A 19253-nucleotide genomic window follows, 5' to 3' on the forward strand; every position below is an offset into this window, starting at 1 on the left:
CAAATTTAAGAATCACAGTGTCATTTAAGCTGGAATGCACCTCCTCAGAGCCCATTGTCAAACCCTCTCTCTGCTGAAGCACGTTTACTTGCTTCAGGTTGTCTAGGAACATGTTTAGTCAGGTTTTTAATATCTCCAAGAATGGACACCCCACAACTTCTCTGAGTTACCTGTGTCCAGCAACCCTTACCATAAAAAAGAAGTTTCCTGATGATAGGATGAAATTTCATGTGCTTGCTGTCCATTGCTTCTTGCCCTGTCACTGGACACTACTGATAGAAGTCTGGCTTCTTTATCTTCACTCCCTCCCATCAGGTGTTTATACCTGATATTTATGTATATATACATCTACCACTGAAGAGTTATGGCTTTCCAGGTGCACTAGGCTGCATTTGCTTTTGTTGGACTTAGGTGAAACTTCAGTTGATCTCCTCCCCTGTCAACCCATGCATTCATGTAAAATATTCCCAAGGTTCTGGAGCATGAAGTCAATTTCTTACAGGTTGCTATCATAGTCTTGCTTTTGAACAACTTCACTCAGCTAAGTTAGATCAAAGGGACATCATATAAAATGCAGTGGAAGTGATTTTACAGCCTTTTATGATTAAAACCAGACAGCAGATATAGGAGCCAGTTCAGACAGCCCACACTACTATATAATGTAGATTATCTGCAGGTAGAGTGCAAAAGAAAAGTAGACAAAAAAAAATATTTTTTGAGTCAATAAACACCAATCTCCCATTCTCAGGTAATTAAAAATTGGACTTTTGCTAAGAAACCAATGCTATCACTACCCTTAGTAGTTGTTTTTGCATGTTGTTAAGATTTTGTTCCTATAGAGTGGCCCTAGCTGATAAACTCTCTGTTATGAAAAATTAATTATTGTGTAAGTCAGTGAAGACTGCCCCAGGATATGGCCCTTCAGTGGGATATCAGTAATGACCACTGATAACTACATTTTCAGGTGTTCCTAAAGAGTGACAGAATTGTGACTTTGCAGCAAAGTGAAACCCATTTGCCAGATAAAATAAGGAAAGGAGGAATCTTTCTAAAATCTGAGAGTAGGAAGAATGCCCATACCAAATATATGTTTAAAACATTATATAAGTCTTAGTAATAAGATAATTATACTTGTACTGCTACACTTTTATTCCAAAACACAAAGTTTGCCACATCTAATCTTAAAAACAATAAATGAATTGACTTAGTATGCTACTTTTTGTAGGTTCAGAAGGTCTTTCCAAGATGTTTACAACACAAAAATAATCATGAGTTAAATCCACAGTAGTTATTTAATACAGGGATGAGTTATGAAATATTTGATTTTTTACAAAGATAGCAGTATACAGCAATTGCTTTTGTCTTCTTAAGAGCTTAAACTAAAAAAGTTTTCATATATAATTAAAAATTCTACTAAAAAGATACCATTGCTTTTTGCAAAGAATTCTTTTTCTAGTAGAAAGGCAGTTTCAGGTTTAAGACCCCTTTTGTGTTGTTCATCGTGTCTATTTCTATAGCTTGGTTTCCAAACACTGCTGTTTCTTCATGCTGTGTTTTCCATGAAGCTCATCTGGTCCAATGCAGACAATTACAGTACAGATCAATACAGCTGGACTAGGCAAAGCAACTCCTTTTCAGTTGAGTCACTAATGAAAATACAGGCTCTTTTATTCTTCTGTTCTATTTTAGGATTGACTTTAGGATGAAATGAATCACAATCTAGAAATGCTTAGGTTTTTCTTGAGACTAGCTTAGGAGTAGATAGGTGCATTTTAGTCATAAAGTTACATGATATTACTCCCATTCCTTTTACCTGCAATCTTGGTTAAAACTAAACTCTTCAGGTACTGCCAACCACCATGACTCCTCATCACTATCATAGTAAAAAAAAAAAATCATTTCCAAAATCAAATTATTACTTTAGCATAAGAAATATCTCAAACTTGCTCATTAAACTGGCCAATTCTCCTTACTTTGAGCTTTGAATTAAAGGAAAAGGCTTCAGGAAAAATGTTGTTACCATCTGGTACATTTTATGAATTTTAGACCATCTGTTTTTGGCAAAGGCTCTCAGAGCTGATTTCAGCGCTGAGACCATGAAAGCATCAAAATTTTATCCCAAGTTTTTCCAGTTAAATTGGCTTTTTTGGAGCATTAGCAGGCTGCACAACCTACAGTAAGGTGGCAGCTTCTTTGATAAATGGAAGGCTCTCTGCATTTGGTCCATAAGGAAAGACAAGTACAAGCACTTCCGTGGTTCCCCTTGTTTAAGGGAGATACTGCCATGTATTTGAGAACCCCATCAAGGGATCTGTATGTTTGTTTCAGGCTCTAAAGCAACAGACCACTCTAGAGATGACTCAGAACATACAGCAGAGCCATCTCATCCTAATGGAACAAAATAATGTTTGGAAACAGCAGTAAACACATCTCACTACTGCAGCCAAATAACTTGAAGCATCTACAAATAGCTATGATTATTTAGAAATGGCTTTGTAGTTTGGGAAGTCTTGATAGCTTAATGTATAAGACCAATGTGTAGTTCCTGAGCCATGAACACACAAAGGCCAGGCAGAGAAGACTTGCATGCTGATATTCAGTTTTCCTCCAGCTGCCCCCATCTCACCTTTTGCACTAAAGTAAATACCTGCTACAAAGAAGGAGGTGGCACCATCAAATGTTCTCAATTATACAGGATTTAACTACCCTTATTCAGTTGCTGTAAGTTCCTTCAATCAGCTGCCTTAGCAGAAAGGAGACTCCAGTCATGTCATTTGCTTCCCCTGACCCCATGAAAGATCCAATTGGCATGTGGCTCCCAGAGAACAATTATAATAATTACACATTTTGTTTCTAAACACATGTAATAAGTTTGTTTTTACCTGAGTCTTCCATCCTCTGCTGCAGCTCCTCCTGGTATAATCTTAGTAATGAATATCCCAGGATCATCCCCAATGTGTGGGTTATCTGTTCCTCCAGCAATACTGAACCCCAGGCCAGAATTTCCCTGAAAAAATAATAAAAAGTAAATCCATCACTCAGATGCTAGATTTCTACAGAATTCATTTGCATTGCATGGAAAAGGAACCTTGCTTCTTAAAGAAAGCTATTTGGCAACTCCACACTTGAATCCAGGTGACTCAGTCTGAAAAAATTAATTGTCAGTTAAAGAACAGAGGCTGTGAACAGAAAGATTTCCTGGAGCTAATGACAGAGTTAATGGATACTCCTACAGAAACAGGATTTGACCTAAATTTGTTTTCAAAAGCAGTCACATAAATTAGCATCTGAACTCCAATATTAATTCATCCAAGTCAATGAGAGCTAGGGGCTAAAAACATTTCAGAGCTTTGAAAAAAGGCTTTCAAAATGACTGTCATTTATAAACAGAAACAGTGAAAAACATCTAACTCTGAAGTATTTATTATACTAGTTTCTGTTGAAGACTGACATGCTTCAAAAACAAACAAAAAAATTCCACAAAACAAGAGTACTTCTTTCATCCTACTGATCTGCTAGGACAAAATTTTTGAAAGAAATTATAAGACTCTACTCAGTAATCACACTTATTGTTTATACTATTTGTGAGAATTTAATGAAAGATAAATCGATATCTACACACATCCATGCTCTTGCAAATTAAGTCACTGTTTTTCACACATTTCAAAACAATTCTAATTCTTTTTTGGAAGTATATACTAGGAATGCTTTTCTATATAAGTCAACCTCAAATACATGTTTTGGGGTTTTTTCCTGTGTGAATTAACTTTTCTCCCAAGGGATTCTTTCTTATTTATAGAAAGGTAGATGCAGGTTTAAGAACCCGTGATGCACAGGGAATGTCGAATGTAAAATTCAATGCAATACGTGCTTCTTTAAGGGCACTCAGCCAAAAGTATTTTCAGTTAGGTATTTAGACTTATCACAGTGGTATAACTACATACATATTGCAGAATATGTACTGCAAATGAAGTATATTTAGGGCATTAAAATACTGTTCTTTCATTGCTTTCTCAGACTATTGGGAGTTTGTTTCTTTTACTGCTGCTTGTGATAACGTATCTAGTTCTGTTCTAGTGAGGAAAGTTATTAATAAAAATGGCAGCTCCATACATTTTTTTCCTAAACAATTTAAATCAAATGTCACTTCTGCATTTTTCAACTGTACTTCAGTGCACTCAATGTGATGCATTTTGTGTGTGAAAGCCTACATGTTGCTTGCCTGCAGCATGTCAGATTCCGAATGCTGTTGTCAGTATTCTGCATTCACAAGAGATGCAGTTCTCATTACCCAGGAGACGAACACGCAATGTGCAGCTCTGCTATCAGCGTATAATTGTGAACTAATTTATAATCCCAGGAAATGGGTTTAGGACTGCACATATTGCAACGCTTCTCAGCCAGCTATAATGTGGAAATCATTATAGCACTGAAACACTCTGTATATATTTTCTGTAGTTAGCAAACACCTCCAGGCCAGCATTATAAATCTTTGATTTAATCTCCCTTTCATCATTAGGATCATCTCAGATTCAGGCTGTTCTCCCAATATTTTAACAGATACCTAATTATACAGCACATTTTACAGTACCATGGACTCTCTAAATACTTTAGGAGTGTTTTCCTGAAATCCTTTCTATATGTCATATTAATAATTAAGCTAACTGTCAAGCACAAAAGAAGAAAAGACTACTTACACATACTTCAGGAAACCTGGAACAAAATTCCTAAATATTAGTAAAAAAAAGGGCAAATTTCTAGAAATTTTGAGTAATACTTTATTTGCAATCAAAAAAACCCCAACAAACCTCCAAAAATAAAATTGTTGTATTTATTATTAACTTCAAAGAGATTTAAAAAATATGCAGTAATCTGTTTTTCTGAAAAGAGGTAGGTTTTTAAATCTCCAAAACCTGGTTTTGATAGGAAAAGGCAAAGAGGTGGGTAACAAGGAAAAATCTGGGCATAAACATTAGCACAAGACACAAACAGCTACACCACAATTTTAAAAAATATATCTGAAGAGCTTTAAAAAACTATCAAAGCTTGCCTGTTAGGCGGGGTGCTCTTAGTTGCTACAATTCAACACATAAAATGCATTCGATATTTTAGGAGGAAATAATTTCTGCACTCTTTTCCTTCTACTGTATCTTTTTCCATTAACATTTTAGAGCTAAAAAATGCTACAGCAAGGCTGGCTGTAAGCAGCAATGTGTTAACACTGTTGCACACTTCTCAGGAGAATTACTGCTATTCTTGACATTTATCCATAAATGTGCATCTGTTATACTGCAAGACTGTTCTGATTCTGCCCCTTAGGAGCAACCTTTTAAAAGCACAGGGTAGCACTTCTCACTGGCACTTCTGTATCCAGAAAACTTCAAGCAATTATTCTGGCTGCAGTCCTTGACTTGATCAACAGGATCTACAAGCTGTCAGGCACGAGCTGCCTTGACAAATAGGTACATCCCTGCAAGGCTTTACTGCACCAGAAACTCGCTGCAAAAGTTAACAGCAATTACACTTCTTTTTCCCCACGATGGTTTAGGAAGGGTCTGCCTTGCCTACATGGAAAAATCGTCTTTGTGCCTCAGATCAAAGCCAACAAGGCTAAAAGCATAGCTACAATCACTTATGGCTTTTTGAGAGCCTTGGTTTGAAAAATAATGCAGTAGGAACATTCTGGTTAAAAGCAACTGTATTTCAGTTCTGAGCAGCAATACTGACATGCAGATCTCTCCTTGTGCTTCTCTCCGTGCTCTGCATTCATGCAGGTTCTCCAGCATATTGTTGCTGTACTAAAATCTCATTGCCCTTGTCAAGCTGTAATTCCAAGTTCCAGTAAGTACTGTTTACAACTGCAATGCTTCCTGAACATTTCCACAAGGCTTGGTTCCCCACCCTTTAGTTTTTGCACCTCCTTTGTCCCCATCCCAGAAAGAAAAAAAGAAGCGTATGGTAATTATCTTCACAGCTTTTCTTGGCATATCTGTCTCCCTCCCATTTCATGTGAGCCAATGAAAATGCCATCCTGCAGCCCAAAACAACAACTGAACCATCACTTAGCCACGGCATTTTCCAAGGTGGAACATTCATGCTTTCTGTCATGCTGATTCATGTTTGGGAGTGGTTCCCCATAAATATCTGTCAAGTTAATTCACTGTACTCTTTCTACTCCAAGCTTTACATCCCTTGGATGCTTACAAAGCAAGTTAAAAATGAGCTCAGAGGCCTGGTGACAATGCAGATAAAATACTTAATGAGAACTAATAGCAGCTGATAGAGAGGAAAAAAAGTTTTCCTCTTTTGGAATACTCCACTAATACTTCTTAATTGACATTCATATTTAGGCTTTAATATGCTTGCCTCTTTTATTTCAAGATCCTTCAGCAGAAGAAATTTATGCAAAAATTCCAACACATCAACAACTTGAAGTTTCAACTTCCCAACACTTCAACAACTTGTGAAGAACAAACCTCAGACTATAAACTTTTAATGGTATTGCTCAAACATCATTATTAGCATGTGCAAATATGCACACACATACATAACTCTAGGATTCTATATAAGGGTTCATATTCAAATTATTTTGTGTTCAATTCTTATTAGCTAAATGATCTCTGGACTTAAACCTTTCCATCTGTTTGTCCAAGCTCTCAATTTCTACTACTGTAAAAACCCCATATAATTAGTTACTGACTATACGAGGAAGATTTGCATAGAATTGCACAGCAATAGATGGATGAATGTACTTTTTAATTGTTAGTTTAGTTTCTTACTACCTTCCCCACCTTTTGTTGCAAGGCTCCAGTCATGCATACAGACTGAAAAAAGGCTTAGCATAGCACAACATGCCCAGTTTGGTTTGAACAAAATATTGCCTGAGTTTCCTTCTGTTCCTGCTGGATATCTCATGCTTCTCAGGGATTTACCACCAAGCTCAATTTGTCTCTTGGCTCAACTTTACTTTTCAAACACAGAAAATTAGGTCAAACTACCACATCAAAACAATTTCTCACAGCCCAGCCCCTGAGGCCGCCTTCCTGCTCTCCTGTGAAGGGAAGGTCAGCACTTCGTCTTGATGTTTATTACACCTGCCTGCCTCCTTTATGACTTTCTCAAATAGAGCTTTGCATGCCACAAGGACCACCTGAATTCTTTATGGCTCAGCCTGGGCAGAGGAGAGGCCTGGCTGTATTTCTTCTGGCCCTGGGGTGGCAGACAACCTCTGACAGCCACACAGCCTGACTGCAGATGACGGTGTCACACCTTCTCCCAGCTCCGAAACGCACCACTTGGGGACAGAGTAAGATGACAGATTGTTCACATGCCAGGGAAAGAAAATAAAACGTGTAAGTTGTGGCCAGTTTGAATCTCTTCCCTCAAGACTGTTATACTTACAAATAAGGATCACAAAAATAAATAAAAACCCCCAGCAGGAACTGGTTTTGGGTAGCCAGAAGGCTTTGAGACCTATCCTTCTTCTTGCTTAGCCTTCCATCTTGTGTCCTCCCATTACACACCTCTATGAGCAGCCATATATCAGGCTGCAACTTCATAAGGCTGCAGCCTTTTTATTTTGTCAGTAGTTGACAGAAGTGCTCCTCATTCTTCTGCAGGAACAGAGTTTAGCTGACACCAAGAGCTACTGAAGTTATTTTCCCATGATATCGCAGTTCAGCATGGATGATAGCCTTCACTACAATTCTAAAAATTTTTTTGTCCTTATTGTGTCTCATTTGTCTCTTTTTTTCTGCTCAAGAAAATTTGACTAAGAATGATGTAAAGTCACTCAGTCTTTAACAAAATCATGGAAGAATGTAAGTCCAGAAGGAGAAAGAATATCAGAAATGCATATCAAGGGCAGACTGAGTACTTCTCTGAAAAAGGGATTGTATTTTATAACACAAGTGATTTGTATTTCACCGTATTAAACAGGCTTACCACGATCACATAGAAATTGTTCTCCATTTTTTCTTTTAAATTCTAATCAATAAGGTGACAGCAGAACTCACATAGATGCTTTTTGAGTGAATTACTTCAGTGCACCTACAATATTTTCTCAAAATCTTCTGAAATAACGTGATTTTGAAAATCTCTAGCACTGAAGTAAGAAAAAAAAAAAGTTGAACATCCCAGAATTCACTTAACTTCTGCTGCAACCTCACCCTGACACTGCAGCATATCAGGAAGCTTGTTTCAGAGTCTATCAGTCAGTGAAAAGTCTTATTAAAGAGGGAGTAATTGTATTTCCCAAAATGTTTTCTAGAGGTTGAAAGCTGTTTCTGATGACAACAAATAATCCCAAAGCCTCTATTACTTAAATAATATTTTAATTTTGATATTTAATTTTGGGTTTTTTTTCCCCACTGTTTTAAGGGTTTTTTTCCCTATACACTTCCTACCTCTACTGTAGTGTTCACAGCCAAATTTCTGGAATACTTTTCTTTTAGAGATGACTTTAAAGTATGAGTTGCTGCCTAAACTTGCAGATTTGGTCAGAGCAAGTTTAGTCAAGAGAATGCTCACAGAATGATAGCTCACTCATTCCTAGATTCCTAAAAACATTTTTTTAAATAGTCTATTTTTTTTACTTGTCTTCCATTGTTACAATTGTTAAAGACCCTATCAACTTTGTTACTGGTGCTCCTTAAAAAGTTGTGTGTTGCATTTTTTAATGGGAATTATCCTTCAGCTTTTCAAGAGCACTCATGATCTGTAGGTTCAGAATAGCCTAACCTTTCCTGAGCCTAAGTAATGTTGGCTTTATCTTGTTTATGCAAAATTTCAAAATACTTAAATACAAAGATAAGCTACATCCTGTGAAGGCAGTGTAGACTTAGCATTCCTTAGAATTTCTTAATTTCACCTGCATGCATGAAAATGCTAAATTTTTCACCTACAGTCAGGGTGCTTTTTCATTCTGTAATGCATACTTTTCTGATATAGCATTGATTTAGAAATTATGCTCTTTTATTTTAAAAAAAATATTTATTTGGTTTTGCTTTTCAAGTCTTCTAATGCAGCACATTCCTTTAAGTAAATGTTGCTGCAAGAAATGTTAATTCATAAACTACTGAGTTTGTTTCAGATAGTGGGAAAACACCCCTTTGCAATATGAAGCATACTGTGAGACACTTTCATTTGAAACTTGCTTTTATACATTTAGGAAGTTTTTAAATTTTTGTTGTACTCATTTTTAACTTTCACATTTCTGCTTAAGTGAAGTCATTGCTTTCTTTTAAAAAGTAAAATACGAAACCAATACTTGCTTTCTGCAGATATTCCAAAGAGTTAGCCTGAACTACTCAGCAAATTTTTATTATGTCCAAAATTAACCTCTCACAGAGTACTTTTTAATAACAAAAGCTGTTTTATAAAACACCAATATCTGAATCTTTGCTAAGGTTGTTACTATCTTTGGCTTTAGGTACTTGTCTCAGGATACTTCTGTTTCAGATGAAAAAGACAACACCTTCTCCCATGAGACAAAATAACAACCAAAACAAAACAAAAAAAACCCCAACAAAACCTGAAACTCCTTCAAAAAAAATCACATTCACTCTTGTTCTACAAGACCAGGTTTCTCCAAGAAGTACTTGACAACATGATAAAGTGAAAGCTGTGAATGAGACTGAGAAACTTAGAAAACTGTGTGGAATTAGTTTTTTTTGGAAAGAGATAGGAGAAAAAAATACAAAATGCTGTGGGCAAGCAGAGTGAATCAAGTAACATAGTCTACAAATGAGACAAAAGATTGACAACTCCATCCATAATTGGCACAGGAGGATTAGATACGGACCAGGATTTGCTGCTGCTCTGAAAGAGTCTGTGAAAGACTTTCTCTTTTTCTCTGTATTAAAGCAGATAAGGTTACCTAGTTCAGCACCTAAGATGCATATAAGGAGGAAATACCTCTAGATATACCAAGCCAGAAAAGGATGATCCTGTGAGATTGCAGTAAAGATCTGAGTATTTCTGCAGACTTTGTTCAGTAAGATTTTTCTACACAAAGTACTTCTTACCCAAAAAATACCGCTCTCCTTTATTCACCTGACAATGACCCTATACAGTTTTGGTTTTTTTTTTCAACTTTTCACTAAGCCATGCTTAGATTAACCTCACATATATAGTGGGGGTGTTACCTGTCACTCAACAATGCCCAGTTCAATAGCACACTGCCACATTGCAAACAACAGTTTAACATATTTCTCCTGGATTGCAAGGCAATGTGTGTATTCTGTTTACCATCTGTAAGAGAGTCACTCTAACTGCCCAAATAACAGCTATCTTCTGTTATTTGGGCAGTTTTCTTTATCTCTTCCACAAGCCAATCCTCCCTCCAGGGAGACATCTGCTGTTAATGGGCTATTGAGTGTCACTGCATAATTGATAAAAATTACAGCATTCCATTGTGACATGCTCCGCCCAGAAAGAAAAGGCAAGCATCCTAACTAGATATAATCTGAGATTTTTAGACACCAAAACAGCCTTTCTAGTAGATTCCCAAAAGAATAGCTGCCTTTTCCTCTAGGATCTTCAGAAGAAAACTACACCCTTCTAACAAGATCTTCAATAACCACACCTACCACTCAAAGAAGACTGCAGCCACCATTTCAATTAGACTGTTACCAACACCTTGACCTACAGGGTATCAGGTGGTATTCTGACTCTGTCAGTGTTGGTTTGTATTACTGTATTGTTTATTTCATTTTTTATTTTCTTTCCTAATAAAAAACTGTTATTCCTGCTCCCATATCTTTGCCTGAGAGCCCCCCTTAATTCCAAATTTAAAACAATTCAGAAGGAGGGGGTTTACAGTTTCCAGTCCAGGGGAGGCTCCTGCCTTCCTTAGCAGACACCCATCTTTTCAAACCTAGACAACATTAATGCTTCATCCTACTGAAGCAAATAGGTGATTTTATAATATGCAATGCACTTTCATCCAATTCAGGATTTTGATAGAAAATGTTTGTTAAACCCACCTACTCAAGGCACTATGATCTTTAAGACAGGATTCTGCTCTGCAATTCTTTCACAATCTGGCAATTATACTTGCATTGGTTTTTACGTTCTGAAGAAAGAGTGATACATGCTAAATAACCAAAGCATTTTCTGCCACACAGTGCCTGATTTTTTTGCTCTCTCCCACTCTATAACTCTAATCCTGACATATCTAGTTCTGTCTTTTGACTTCAATCATTCCACTGATGTTTTCAGGTATTTGCTCATGCTGTACTGTATTGTACTTCTCCTCTCCAGTGTTTTGTCCAAAGCCCCAGTTTCAAAAGCCTAAACATCAAAGCTGCATTTATGTCTCATTCAGAGAACAAGAACATTTCCATATTTACCAGAGTACTGTTGAACTCTTTTTTACTTTCAAATCTACTCAAGAGTAACATAATTCATGAAATTCTCACTTCTCCCACGTACACTGGCACACTCCCTAGAGTCAGTGTTTTGAGACTCCACAGTTATATCATGTTCCATATGGTACAGATTTTCATCTCTCACGATGCCATTTGTTTTCAAGCCCCTTATCAGGTTCAGCACATTCATTACAAAACCACAATACACTTGACTACAACTGTTTCGTATGCTTACTCTCACTTGATAGCTGTAGAGTGATGTTCTCTCAATGCTGCACGGATCAATTATAGTATGCAAAAAACAAGTATTTAAAAAAATTATCCAAGGGATTTTATTTTTCATAATACACATGAAATCTATAACACTGTAAAACAGGATATCTAGACAAGGAAAGAAACCACTTCCAAAGTGAAGAAACTCATGAAAAAATGAGAGTGTGCCCTCTGTTTCTACACAGATTGAAGCAAAAGAATAGATGTGAATTCTCTCCAGGTTGTGTCTTCACTATTTTATCTCTATTAAGCTCATATTAACAGCCTCTGAGCTGTGACAGACATGTATGCCTAGGTGTTTTCTTCAATGCATTTCTTGTCCTGCTTCAGTGATACCTGTTAGAATTGTCTTTTCTAGCATTATGGAACCATATGACCTTGCCTGTTCTATCTCAGACAGAGAAGTGGGGCAACATATGTCCTCTTTAAGTTGGCTTCAGTGATAGCAAACAAATGTCACAAAAAGCAGTCTGATGAGTATGTGAAAAGTAGTATGAGAGAAAACAAAATATTCAAAATTTTTCATCACAAAAATGGAGCAGGGAAATGCTGATCCTGGAGAGGGAAAAGTTTCACTGCATTTGGGAGAAAAAAAAGGACAGAAATATACATGTCCATCTTTCTTTGTCATGTGGTGTCACTCCAGGCTAGCATGACAGACTAGCTGTAGACTTCTCATCAGCCAGACCCAAGAGCTTTCTGAGTTCCCATGGCTACACAACAGAAAGTGAAATAGTCAGACCAAGGAAAGGAAAGCACTCACTAAGTGATAATAGCAGCTTGACATAAGGAGGGTGGGAAAGAACAGGAGATAGAGTAAAACACTAAAAAGACTCGAAAGAACAGCAAAGCTTTTTCAAGTAGCAAGCTACTTATAAAACTTTGACAGGATCATCACTGAAACTTTCACAATGCAATTATCTGCAAAAACTGAGGAAATTAAGACTGGGGAAATTAATGTTTAAATGCAATTCTATGACAGAAGTAGACAGTCACATCTTGTACAAGGACTTAGGGAACAGAAACCTGATTTTATTGAAGCCATGGAAACCAACAGGGTTTCAGCACACAGTGGTAGCAATTAAAAGGAAAGAAGAAAACTCCTACTGCTGACTTCAGTTCCTCTCCAATGATGACACCTCTCATCCCCTTCTGCAACAATTCAGCACTATGAAAACCCCAATGGGTGTCTTGAGATTGTGTGGAAACTCCTTGGTTAAACCAGTTTGTAGCTCTAAGTCTTTGTGTTGAAAAACTGCTGCATGCCTAAATGGGTTTATTTTGACAGATTGCACAATCACTACAGCATTGCTGTGCAAAGCACTTAAGGGAATTTGAGACCCCTGAAGTATCACAAATGCTGGAATAAACCCAAGTTCTAAGTTACTCTCTAAGATATTGTTCTTTTCCATTTGACTGTCATATTCACAGACGTGAAATGAGTGTTTAGTTGTTCTTGCAGTTTGATTGGTTGTTTTTGTTTATCATCTTCTTAACGTATTTCAACAATTTCTTGGGCTATATTTCTTTACTGGAATAGTTATATGCTTAATCATTAAGGTTAAAACTCTGATATGTTTACACCCATTGTAAGATTTTGATAATATTTTCTTTCCAACTCTTGTTTAATCTTGCATCAAAGCAAAAGCATGAGTAAAGGTCCTCATTTGCTGCCTTATTCAAAATCATGACCTTCAGGGCATGTAATCCAGAATAAAAAGGTAAAATATTAATGAACTAAAAGGCCTCTAGGGGTTAGAAGTTCAAGCACAAATTTTAGAGGCAAATAACAGTATTTTTGCTATTGCACCACTTACCTTTCCAACACTGCACTACTCCAGTGGCTAAGCATGCAGAGCTTAGCATTACCTTCTCTTTTAATATAAATTAAAGCAAGCTTTTGAACACATTCATATGTTGAATAACACTCAAGAATTCTCTTTCAGTCATTTCCCATGATGCTCAATTATAGATCTTATTGAGAAGAAATATAAAGAAGGATAAATAAAATGTAATTCATTCATTTCCACAGACACACAACTAAATATAATTTTTATATTTTTGTGGTGACCTATTTTGTGGTAAAATTCATTTCAGTGCCCATTTTTTTCTTTATTCTTAGTAAACCTTACTGTGACCCTGACAAATGTAAAGCAGCTTCAAAGCTGTCTGTTTCTGAGAAAGAACTTGGACAAGATAACCTCCACAGAATCCTTCCAAATGAAATTATTCTCTGCTTCTACAAAACACAGGTGTCAAAAATACAAAATATGTTTCAAAATCTGCTGCCAGCCTAGGAATAGTTCAGTCACTAAAAGCTTCCCTTCTTAATTTTATCTTAACAATAACATAATACTGAAATGTTTTGTGTGTATATATATGTCTCCACAGAAATTCATATTCCAAGATTTATAACGGTACATTCTTAGGTGCAGAGACTTTTTTGACATGATCCCTGTAAATGTCTGATGAAACTCATGGCTGAAACGGCACCTTGTAAAACTTTCACACAGTTCTTTGGAACTAAACAAACCAATTTTGTCAAATGAGATATGCACAATTTTTTACATTAGAAAAATCAATTCTACAAGTGTCCTTTTGGGGGAAAGAAGTGAAGAGGAATCTTACCAGGTTTGCCAAAGTTGGGTTAAACATTCCTTAGGCAATACTTTCCTTTCTTTTTAGAAATCATTTGAGATGAGATCCTCTGTTCCTTTGCCTACATGAACATTTCTCAAATGTTTGGTCATGTTCTCAATGCACTAAGTACATCCGTAAACCAGTACCCACAATGCTGTGCAACATATCTAGACTGCCATACTCCAAAGCAGTCATCTATTAACATACAATATCAGATTTTTTTGTTGTTGATGGAAATTCAAAGGAATTTTAAAGTTCCCATGTCCTACTTCTTATAAGTGTCATGGTAATGAATCATATTGAGTCATATAAAAAATACCTAGGATAAGGTAATAGCAATTTTCAAGTTTAGTAACATTATTTAAAAGGTATTTGTCAGTGATTCACTAGGAGAGAATAATGGTCTTGTGATTCATGGAAAAAAAGAAAGTCCTTTCCTCCCCAGCCATACACTTTTTCCTTTTCGGAAGTGGTAGGAATGCAGGCTGGGAAAGAGACCATAGATAGAGGCTGAGCAAAGTTTCCTACCAGAAGAAGGGAGGTTAGATTAGAAATTACCAATGGACACTTTTTAAGAAGAAAGGTAAAAGTCAACAAAGTCATTTTCACTCCATCTCAGACTCTCCATGGAAAGACCACAGTCAGAGATGCCTCTGGGTCAAACACAGATGTGGCTCACTCACAGATAAGCATATTTAAGAACAGTAACAAGTTTGGTGAGCAGAATTTTCAAAAGAATAAACCTATTCCTGTTGATGTCGGATAAAAATGCCACCTATTTCAAAAGAAAAAGACAGGCTACAGGCAAGCACTTTTTGAAAATCCAGTCTTTTATCTTAGTTCCAAACACTTCAGATCTGGTTCGCTTCTTATTAGCTGTATTGTTTTTGTTGCTAAAGACCCATTTTGTTGGCTCATTTTAGGAGTAACAGCTATCAGAAATAAAGCTGATAGTTATTGGCAGCATGAAAAAAACATGAAAGCCCAGCTCCTACTGTGTTCCTGGAATGTATTCCACACATCACCCAGACAGTAGACAATGCAAACTAAAACCTAGAAAAAATAACCATTCAGGAAATGAAAAGAAGTATGTGACTCTGTAAGTATACTTTAGCAATGTGAATGGGTTTGAAATTTTACTCATAAAATAGTCACAGAAAACAAGCAGTATGTTCCTGATACTATAGCCTCTCATGCTAACTTTTCAACAACATTGGAAAAATCTAGAGAGGAAAGCAATTTCAGCTCAAAAGAAAATTATTACTAACTCAGCATTTCTAAGTACCCCTAGCAGTGCAGTGAAGCTTTCCCTCTTTGTTTTACTCATGAACATGCATATTAACTATTGCTACTTCAAGACTTGTTAATTCCCATGTCCTCCTCTTACAGGAGAGGGAATTCTCATATCCCCTTCAGAGCTAAGGAATTGTACTGGGTTTTGAGGCATGGCACTGGATATTACCAGCATACTAAAACCCTAAGGAATAAAACTGTGAAAATCCTGATTTTTAACATCAGCAGAATATATGGAGCTGCAAGAACAAGGAAAGAATCTTATCTTTTTTTGGATGATTGTGGGGTTTTTGTACAAAATAGGTGTTATCCTTTTTACCCGTCTTTTAAAACATGCTCAGTAGAACATTTACAATTAGGGTAGGCATGCCACACACCCTCTCTCTATACTGTATAGCAAGAGACACTTCTGCATTGCAATTCATCAACATGCAAATTGGCACAAGTCAAAATGTTTCACATACACTTATGAGTTGCAATCAACCTTCATTTAATAGTTTTTTAGTCTTGGTATGCAATTTGTGCTCTAAAATGAGAGAGAAAATTGAGGTAAGAAAGGGTTTTAAAAAGCAAGAAAGAGAGAATGAGATCAGAATAACCAGCAGGTCGGTGATGAGGAACTCATCTGTGCTGCAAAACCTGAACCAAACTACTGCTCTGAACAGGCACCACTGGGCTTTACATTTCAAAGAAGTGCCCTAATCACTAGGCACACTATCTCTGATCTAATGAATATATAATTGTATATTTAAAGTGGAACAGGTCCAACAGGAGAAAGATACACCTGAGCAAAAGTAGGCACTCATCATGAACAACTCCTTGTTACAGATCAGGCAGAGGAGGCATGTCAATCCCATTTTCCCACACCCTGGATAAGTATTCTTATAATTGTGAATGCTCTTCCTTTCAGTTGACGTATTTCCCCCAAGAAAACATGTGAAAGAGAAAATTTCTGCCAGAATGAAGTAGAGGTAAGAAAAGAAGATACCTCAAAAAAGTTGGTGATGAATGTTCTGCATTCAGTTCTTACCTGCCATCTGTTATATACAGCCAAAGGTGGAAACAATTAGGAGAAACCATTTCCAGTACCTTGGCTTGTTTTTCTCAAGGTTCCTCCTGGAAATTCACTACAGTGATAGTAGGCATTGTCCCAAAATATTAACACCAGGTATCTGTATTATTTTCATTAACACGTATTAAATATTTATTTTCTTTTATTTTTAGGTTTGTTTAAAATCCTATTCAAAGCACAAGCAGGGTAATTTTAAACATTAAGCATCTCCCCATTCCCATGATATGCATGAATGTAATCTAAAATTAAACATACATTAATGCATATGCCTTTTCCACAGTACATTGTCATTACACTTCGTAAAATCCACAACCTTGGTTCAGTGTCAGAATTTTATTTTACATGCCTAAGTATACTTGTACAAATCTACTACTAATAATGGCAATCTCCTTAAAAAACAAAGGGAGGGTACTGAATTTTCCAGCTGAAATAAGATTTGTAATTAAAATTCTACAGCCAGAAAATAAATTACACATTGTCATCACAACTGAAGGTACTTCTTAACAAATATATATGAAGCGTAGAAGTCCAAAAAAAAATGTAAGCATCCTGTCATAATATTTTTTAGTATCTATTAAGGCTTTTCATTGTCTCCAAAGGGTCATCCAACAAAAACCAAAAATCCATTCAGAAGTTAAAGATGGACTTTTTTATTGAGAAACTTGTGGGATACATGTAATCAAAAGAATCTCACCACTGAACAATACATTTGAAAGAGGAAGCCTGTGGGATGTACTGTGACAGTGGTAATTTAAGACACGACCAAAATCTCTAAGTTATGCATATGCTTGTTTTATGCCAAAGCTGGCACCATCAGAAGGGGTTAGATTCTGAATAAAAGCAACAATCAGTGAGTTAACAAACAGCTTTTCAACTGCCAGATGAAATAGCTGTTAAAGGCTGATCTTAAGAGGGAAAAACTTTAAAATGATATTTGTTTTCTTGGTAATCAGATGTGGTGGGATGCATGAACAGGAAAGAGGGGATAGCAATTCTACATGCAGCAATCCATTTTAATGCCTGCCTCAGCTTTCTCTACAAAGCTATGTGACTGTTTTAACAATACCTGAAATGTGTCAGTGCACACGGGGTATACTCAAGATTTCAATTAAATAATAGAAAATGCTTAATATCTGCAAAGATTTTTTTTTTTTTAGATGTTTGGAAATACAGAGTGTGTGTATGTGTAAGTAAAACATATCTCGTCACTTTTTTCTTTATTCCTTTTAAATTTAGGAGGGACATTTGCCAATACAGCTGTAACAATTTACAGACTCTTGATCCCTATGAGTCTCCCCTAGATATTTCCCTCCACCATTCATTTCCATAACCCCCTGCAGTCACTTCCATAGAGATTTTTAAGGTTTTAAACTTTCTCCCCTACGACATAGAGTTTGCACAAGAGGATGATGGCACGCAATGATGGGCAAGTATTAGCCTGTCCCCTTCCCCTCTTTAAGATTCAGAAACACATAATGGGCTTCAGCTATTCTGAGCTATTACAATTATATGCATCAGTACAAAGGGGATAATTGATTTCAATGTATGTAATGCTTTAACACTTTTAAGCCACAGAAATATAGAAACAGCAAAAAGAAATTATTTTATAATTATGTAGCTAAACAGAGAGAGTAAATTCTAATTCCAATTAATACTTCAGTTCAGTGAGACAGAAGTGTAGTTACTCAGTACTGAATTAATTTACTAAAATAATGGTATGCCACAATATGCATTTACAATCAATGCAACAAGTGGCTTCAAGGAAATTCTTTGTAGAATTCAAGATATGCTATTAAAATAACAAATGAAAAAACAGTATGAAGATTTGGAATAATATCAGAGAAATTTCTGAAGCTTTTGAAACCAAATCAAAAGTGTTGCGTGTTACTCTAGTAGACAAGGATCCAACCTGTGCCTCAAGCAACTGTTGGATCTGTGCCAAAAGCTGCAACATGATACTGAGATTTTAGAGATATCATTTTACATGGAAATTAATATTTCACCAGACAAATAGAATGCTTGGGCACTTAAATAAAAAATATTTGATTTCACCCTTTCTAAAGAGCCTGATTTTAAAAATGCCCCATATTTGAGCCTACACCACCATCACATGTGCTAGCACCACTGAGAGAACAGAACATGTTGTATGTCTGGCATCACCATCCACCCTCTGTTCTTCCAAAGTGCTCAATACACATTTTGAGACAAGATGCTTAAAGAGCTTTGTTTCATTTAAATTCAAGTATTTCTGAAATAGTTGTTTTATATTCTTTTTTAAAATTTATTTCCCAGACAAATTTTACAATAGTGAATAAAGAGCACTTTGGTGAAACAGAGCAAACATGTGACTAACCACTTACTTCAATGAGGAATGCCTTTTTAAAATTTACTGACTTACAAGAAAAAATTAGTATCTTCTCACTGTCACCCTGGCTTCACACAAGTATTCTTAATTAATAGGATTTCTTTTAAAATTCCATCACACAGATGAAAATTATGACAATTTACAAAAATATCTTCCTTTCAACGAAGTAGCATGGCATACACAGAGCAGCAAGTCAGACTGCTTCATTAGGAACATTTACATACACAGTCAGGAAAGCACA

At 36.3% G+C, this 19253-nt stretch overlaps 1 protein-coding gene across 6 annotated transcripts in view; it reads right to left on the reverse strand.

The window, feature by feature from the left end:
- DLG2 (discs large MAGUK scaffold protein 2) overlaps nt 1–19253 on the reverse strand; it is a gene marked incomplete at its 5' end in the record, with an annotated part of 981693 nt that overhangs the window by 315922 nt on the left and 646518 nt on the right. For all 6 annotated transcript variants that reach the window (XM_084227140.1, XM_084227144.1, XM_084227143.1 and 3 more), the window contains one exon: nt 2883–3007. In XM_084227140.1, coding sequence (XP_084083266.1) covers nt 2883–3007 — 125 coding nt within the window. The remainder of the gene's footprint in view (nt 1–2882; nt 3008–19253) is intronic.

Source organism: Fringilla coelebs (assembly GCF_963513975.1).
Source record: "Fringilla coelebs genome assembly, chromosome: 2".
Taxonomy (NCBI): Eukaryota; Metazoa; Chordata; class Aves; order Passeriformes; family Fringillidae; genus Fringilla; species Fringilla coelebs.